General features: G+C 44.7%; 1 protein-coding gene across 3 annotated transcripts in view; it reads left to right on the forward strand.

Annotated features, from left to right (window-relative positions):
- Positions 1 to 7616, forward strand: part of LLGL1 (LLGL scribble cell polarity complex component 1) — a 99836-nt gene that overhangs the window by 51726 nt on the left and 40494 nt on the right. For 2 of the 3 annotated variants that reach the window (XM_027874482.1, XM_027874483.1), the window contains exons 5-7: positions 3824 to 3982; positions 6795 to 6957; positions 7423 to 7558. In XM_027874482.1, coding sequence (XP_027730283.1) covers positions 3824 to 3982; positions 6795 to 6957; positions 7423 to 7558 — 458 coding nt within the window. The remainder of the gene's footprint in view (positions 1 to 3823; positions 3983 to 6794; positions 6958 to 7422; positions 7559 to 7616) is intronic. The other variant, XM_027874484.1, reaches the window with a different exon arrangement.

Here is a 7616-nt window from a genome sequence, read left to right on the forward strand (position 1 = left end):
CAATCAACAAGCTCTTTTAAAGTGCCTACTATGTACCAGGGATGCTAGATGCCCAGGATACAAGAATGAAGCAATCCCTACTAAGCTTACATTCTAATGGAGTAGATAACAAGCACGTATAAAAAATATATATATTCACACATATATGTGCATATACACACATATATGTATATACACACAGATATATAGCATAAATATAAGGCTAATTAATATAGACAAGGTTGTGCTGGTAAATGTTTAATAACTGTCCGTCCAAGAAAAAAAAAATGTATGCACAACACACTTTTAAGTCTAATCTATCTTTTAAGTCTAATCAACACTTTCTTAAGTCTAGGCAGTCAACAAAATGAGCGCTAATTTGTAGCATTTGCTGATTTCCAAGGCACAGTGCTCATATGAGAGCTAGTCTGATCTGACTCCAGCATATCCCTTTATATAAACCTGTAGGATGAGGCCAGAATGTAAAGGACCTTGAAAACTAGGACATGAAGTCTAGATTAGCTGGGCTGGGGAACAGGGATCCATTGAAGGTCAGAGTGATGGATATGTGGTTTGTAGACCCACCTTCTACTCTATGTTTCCCTGATCAGGATCCTGGTATGTGTCAAAGAGCTCTTCCCAGAGATAGACCTTGGAGTGGAGATCCTGGCAGCCCCTTCTCTGGGAGGGGAAATAGTCTGGATTCCAGTTACTACTAGGTCCATTCCAAAAGCTTCCCATCTTGCTTTCATCCCAAAGCAAGAAATGCAAATTCCTTTCATCAGCCTTCCTATGAGAATCTGAGACAGCTTTGATACACTCCTTCCTCAGTGTCGAAGGGATTTGTGTGGGTTCTTTCCATGAATGACGATTTTTGCTAATGAAAAAGTTCCTCCTTTCAAAGGACTTTTTTTCTTGAATCTTTGCTTCCCACCCCCACCCCCTTTCCAGGCCTAAAGAAAAAGGTCATCTATTAGGTAGACAAGAGTTCCTTTCCTAGGAAAGGGCTTTGACTCTCCCCTCCCCCATCCTCCCACTCCCACTAGGCTGTCTGGGCCATCTAAATGAATGATGACACATGAGGTTCGTATCACTCTTGCTGACCAGTTTCTGACTTTTCTTGCTCGAAGGGAAGGCTTCTCCTGCTGCTAATAATAGAAGGGGACAGCAGGCTAACAGGGGCATGAAATGCCCTGCTTCATCCTGCTAAGGCTTTAGGCTCCACTAAGGAGCTAAGGTACTCCATAGGACCATGAAGGATACATAGATTTTGGCCCTCTCTCCCTACCAGCTTCTGGATTCTATTTAAGAAACTATTTACCGATGGGTGAGAGAGACCTCACCTGAAACAGTGCTTGGGTCTTATACCCCAGCGTAGGCCCTAGGGAAAAAATGGCACTAGTTGAGTGGGAGTGCTCATAGCTATATATCAAGCCTCAAGTGTTTATTATTGAACACCCACTAGGGGGAGTGTGGCATAAGGGGTAGAGTTTAGAGTCTGGAAGACCTGGATTCAGATCCTCACATACCTTGTTACCTTAGGCAAGTCATTTAATCTCTCTTTTTTTCAGACAGCTCCCTAGTATTTGCCTACTAAGGTGGTTGCCTTGGTGGAATGGTTCCTTTTGCCATTCTGGCTAAACCACAGATCCTTCTTGTATGTATCCTAGCACATAGAGGGTTCAAGGGGTTGTAGTCTCCAGGAGTCCCCTTTCTTTGGCCTGCAGGCATGTAAAATACTGGAATGAAATAGCCATAGGCTATCAGGTTAGAGCTGGATGGATGCTACCAAAACCTGAAATAATGGCAAGAACTTCACATCTGTACTATGGGTGACAGGGCACACTTCACCTAAGGGTCAAAGTAGCCTTCCAGAAGCCGGGGAGGGAAATGGGGAAGAGGTTCCTATAGAAAGTAATAGTAGCAGCAAGTGTGTGTGTGTGTGTGTGTGTGTGTGTGTGTGTGTGTGAGAGAGAGAGAGAGAACACACGAGAACACATCTCACTACCTCCATCATTTGGGAATTTATTCTATTTGACCCTTTGCTCTGTAAAAGTCCATGGTGTGGAAATGAGCATTTCAGAATGATTCAAAGAGGGATCTCTAGGATTAGCAGAGGCCAAGGAGAAGCTTATTTTCAGTGTGGGAACTGGAAAGGAGACTTGTAGTCACTAGAGGAGAAATCCAGACATCTGTGGCCCGCTAGAGTGGCTGAGTCTCACTTGGGCAGACGTGTAGCTGGTTTGTTGGCCCTCCTCCCTTTGCTTCCGTCTCCCGGAGCTCTCCCTTTGTCTCCAAGCCCCCTGGCCAGCCTTTCTGTCAAATGGATGAGCCTGAGAAAACAAGGCAGAAAGAGTCAGTCATGAAGGAAAATGTGATTCCCCCCCCCACTCTGAAAGAAGTTCTAGAAAGAGGCTACATAGCACAGTTGAAAGAATACTGGATTTGGATTCAAAAGACCTGGGTTCTAATCACATTAGTAACTTTGTAACCTTGGCTGTATCACTTAATAGCTAGCATTTACATAGTGCTTTCAGGTTTTCAAAATGCATTACATATGTTAATTCATTTGCTACTCACCTTGCAAATTAGATGCCGCTTAATTTCTCTGTGCCTAAGTTTAGTCAGCAAAATGGGCATAATACGGTCTATTCTCCCCCACACCTGCATGGCAACCCTCCCCCTCAGGGTAGTTGTAAAGAAAAAATGCTTTGTTAGCCTTAAAAGCCTCAATACATGTGAGTTGTTATTACTTCAAAATAGTTTGATCTTTGTTATTGGCTAAAGACAGTATGGGAGTGGCAGCTAGATGGCACAGTGAATAGAGCTCTGGCCTTGGAGTCAGGAGGACCTGAGTTCAAATCCAGCCTCAGACACTTAACACTTACTAGTTGTGTGACCCTGGGCAAATCACTCAACCCCAATTGCCTCACCAAAAAGCAACAACAACAAAAAAAAAGACAGTATGGGAGCATCAGCTCCAAGGACCTCTGTAGTCCATGGCTTCCCCAATCATCCATTATCTATAGATGTTGAAGCTCCTCTGCCCCTCTCCTGTGTAATCCAGAAGAGACTTCTCCTTGTCCTCTTCTATCCTCCTTCATTCTCCTTTTGTATCATAGGAGCATAGATTTAGAGCTGGACAGGACCTTTAAGGCCGTCCAACCCAATGGCCTCGTTTTATAGTGAAGAAAACTGAGGCCCAGCGAAGTTATAAGTGACTCGCTTGGGGTCATGCTTCTCATACCAGGCAAAACCAGAGTTTGAACCCAGGTCCTTTACTCCAGATCCAGCTCTTTTCACTGTGCCAGCGTCTTCCTTTGATCAGGCCAAAGGAGGAGGGACTGGGGAGTCTGTTCCCTCAGAGACTATTTTTATAAAACTGTACATAGATTCTTAATGACTAATTGCGATGAGTAATTTCAGGTGATAATTATGTACCTCAGAGCTCCTCTCTCCTCCCCATAATTCTTCTTCCCCTTGCAGGTTTCAGCACAGTAATTAATAACTAGCCAGCCCTTTCAAGTCAGAGAGTACTGCCTGATAGATAATAATAAAAAATAATAATAATAATGATGAGGTCTGCATCCCATCCGAACCCTTTCCTGAATCCCCTCTGAACCTTTTCCTGATCCTCCAAAGGGCAAAGCCCTCACTGGCAGCTCTTTGCCCTGGGGTGGAGTCGGAGTTTCTGGGTTGAATTTGGGGTTTGTGGCTGAGCCTGAACGCTTGTGGGCCTTTCTGCCCTCTCTGGACTGGTGGTCTTCTCCTAGCCTCCTTTAACTCCTGCCTCTGACAATGGTGTGGCTGCTCACCTGCCTTTTTCCTTCAATTCTCTGGGCAGCTCCCCTCCCAGCATCACCCGGGTGACGGTGATCTTGCTGAAGTCAGCCTGCACCATGGCCTGCTTGGGCACGGAAGGAGGTGGCATCTACTTCCTGAATCCCACCAGCCTTGCCTTGCTAGAAGACCAGACCCTCTACCAGGATGAGGTCCTGCAGAGGTGAGGGGCTTCTTGGGCTGAATGGAGGGGTCGAGGGGAGGAACACTGTCATTTGTGTTTATGTCCCCCCTGCACACACCCCTCGATCCCTTGAGCTGAGAGGAAAAAAGAATATTTTAATTCAGTGGTTTGAAAACGTGTTTAATCTGCAGATGACTGGAGGAGGAGTGGGGTGGCGTAAAAAAGCTTGGTAGATTAAGTGCCTCGTTGCTGTTGCTGAAGGCTCACCCGGACAACCCCTTAGAGCTGGTGTAAATCTGAATGGGGCATCTTCAGGATGCACTGTGGTTTTTATTATATAGGCAATTACACATTCAGGACAGAAGCTAAAGAGTAGATAGCAGATTTCATGAATAGTGTTGTGCTACCTAGGGTTCAACAAAGGGATGGAAGGAGTTCAATAAGGGACACTTTTTAATGTGGCTTTCTAAATTAATAGAAGCACTATGGACTTGGGTTCCATTCTACGTCTGACACGATGTACTCTGGGCTAGTCAATTAACTTCTTTGTGCTTTGGACACTTCCTTGGGACTTATCTTTTCAGTCCCAAATGGGTTGCCATATGAATCAATGAGGAGAGTTCCCCGTGCTGTCAGAATCACGCATCTTTTGTGTTTCTAAGTGCATGTATTTTTTTTAAAAAATTTTTGTTATTTATTTTTGTGTCACCTACATGGGAGAGCTATCTTTTGGAACAAAAAATAAAAAAGAGAAGAAAAAAACAGTTCAAAGAAACTAACCAACACATCAAAACAAGTTTGCTATTATTTGGAATGTTCCACACCCTTAGTCTCCCCTGCCTCTGCAAAGAAGGTAGGGAGTTGCCTCCTCATACCTCTTCTTTGAGGTGAAGCTCAATCATTATAATTTCACAGGACTCAGTTTCAGTTGTTTTGTTCTTTTCATTTATGTTGTTGTCATTACCTATAGTTTTCCTGGTTCTGCTTGCTTCACTTTGCATCTGTCCATGTAAGTCTTTCCACACTTTTCTGTTACATTCCATTGCATCCAGGCATCCCAAACTTATCTAGCCAGTTCCCTATCAGTGGGTTGTCCCCCTTTTCAGTTGTTTTCAGTTCTTTGAAACTGCAAAAGGCATAGCTATAAATATTTTGGTTCATTTCGTCAACTTCCTTGGGATGTGTGCCTAGCATCAGAACTTCTACACCAGGGGTTATGGACATTTTAGTCGCTTTTTTCTAGCTTCTTTTCCAGAATGATGGGACTAATTCATAGCTCGCCTTATCAAGGTTTTAATATGGCACACATATTTTTTAATGCCAAAAAATTCCACTCTCTATGGCATGGATATATTTCTTTATTTATTTATTTATTTAGATTTGTTATTATTATTTTACTTGTCCTGCAGTTTCATTCATTAGTATAGGGAATTCTAGGTGAGAAAAGTTCCTTAGCCACTGTAGATTTAACCTGATCTCAACTATATAAAGTTGTGCGTGTGGTAGTAAGAGATCACATAATTTGCCAAGAGTCACGTAGGCGGTATGTGTCAAGAAGCAGGAATTAAACCCATTTCTTTCTGCCTTGAAGGCTGGCTCTTATAAGCCAAGGTGAATATGTTACAATTGAGGCTTGAAGTGAATAGTGGCCCAAAGGGGCCATCATCTTCAGACCTCAACAAGGGCTCATAGATGCCCTACTGATCACATGTCATCCTATTCACAGCCTCTCATCTGTTCATGTGGGAAGACAATTTTCTTGTCCCGGTTAGATGCCCCAGTTGGGGAACTGCTATGCTGTTTGGGGCGTGCGTGGGCAAGGAGCCCTCAAGTCTCTAGTCCTATCTAGCCCTGGAAGTGAAGAAGCCTGCCTTTTGCTGGTAGGAGCATCCACTCCTACCTAGAGTAAAACCATAGTGAAAGGGCTTAGTCCAAAGACTGGATTCTCATCCTGGCCCTGCTAATCAGCTGTGTGACTTGGGGCCCATTTCAGCCTCTGGGGTCTATGTCCTCATCTCAGATGGATGTCATAACCCTTCTTTGCACTCCTTGTTAGGCATGTTTTGAAGATCCATTGAGGCTGCAGGTTCCTTACCCCTGTAAATATAGTAGATTTGAAGTCAGAGAGAGGCATTGGGGTTGAATTCCAATGCTGCCATTAAAACTGCTGTAATGACCTTGGACAGTTTTCTTCATCTGTAAAATGAGGGGATTGGATCCGATTTTCTTCAAGTTTCCTTCTAGTTGTAGAATAGATTCTAGGAAATGGTGGATAGGAATGGGTTTTGAAAAGTATGAAGTGTTTTTTTAAAGGGAAAGGAATAATAATCCTGATAAATACTAATTTGGGTCTGAGCCAGAGATTTAGAAGGATTTAGAATGGATCCCATCCTCACTTCCGATGTTCTCTGCAGGCTAGGGGTATGCCCGGGTCATCTAGGTCAGCACTTATCTTCTGCAGATAAGATCGCCCCTAAACCATTTCAGGGCTTCTTGAGGACAGTAAGCGCAGCTAGGTGATGCAGTGGATAGAGCACTGAGTTTAGAATCAGGAAGATTCATCTTCCCAAGTTCAAATCCAGCCTTAGACACTTACTAGCTTGTGTGACCTTGGGCAAGTCACTTAACCCTTTTTGCCTCAGTTCCCTCATCTATAAAATGGGCTAGAGTAGGAGATGGCAAACTATTCTAGTACCCTGGCCAAGAAGACCCCAGAAGAGATCATGACTGAAACAGCTCAACAACAGCAAAGACAATAAGGAGGGAGAAACTTCCCCTGGGGGTTCATTCCATTATCTTCTGTGCAGGAAGTTCTGTATTATGTCTAACTACGTTATGTTTCTCTTTGTAGTGTGCCTGATGATTACAGGTGTGGGAAGGCCCTTGGGCCAGTGGAATCCCTACAGGAACATCCTCAGGACCCCTCCAAGATTCTCATTGGCTATAGCCGGGGCCTGGTTGTCATCTGGGACCAGAGCACAAGGCACATTGACCACCTTTTCTTGGGAAATCAGGTATGCTGGAGGACACCTCTCAGTACCTGCTGTGCCAGGGGGACAGTCGGGGGCTGGGTATGTTCCTAAGCCCTATAGTTTACCCTGGAGGGTGGTCTCCTGGTACTCTGTGTGATTTTTCAAGCAGAGAATGCCTGAGATCCCTTCTATTCACCAGCTAAATGACCACAGGTGTATCACTTAATTGTTCTGGTCTATGGTCATCTCATCTGTAAAATAGGCACCATAGCAGCTTAACTTCCTAAAGGCAAGGGGCTATCTTGAGGTACTTCCCCAGCTCCAAAATCTGTTACTCTGGTTCTAAGAACAAAGAGACCAGCCTGGGAGGTCATGTGATGGAGCCCTTCCATCCCTTTGGCCCAGATAGATTCTCCACCTGCTGTCAGATTTAATCCTGTGAAAACACGCTAGCGCCCTCTTCCACTTGCCCCAAGTGGACTAGCTCTTCTCTCTCCACCCCTGCAGCAGCTGGAGAGCCTTGCGTGGGAGCGCAGTGGCAGCATCCTTGTGAGCTCCCACAGTGATGGCAGCTACATGATCTGGTCAGTGAGTGATGACAGCGCCCGGACCCTCCAGCCCACCACCTCCACCGTCCCCTATGGTGAGCAGACATGAGTGTGCAAACACACACACACACACACACACACACACACACACAC

The sequence above is a fragment of the Vombatus ursinus genome, unplaced genomic scaffold (assembly GCF_900497805.2).
Source record: "Vombatus ursinus unplaced genomic scaffold, bare-nosed wombat genome assembly UNPS02014807.1, whole genome shotgun sequence".
NCBI classification, from domain to species: domain Eukaryota; kingdom Metazoa; phylum Chordata; class Mammalia; order Diprotodontia; family Vombatidae; genus Vombatus; species Vombatus ursinus.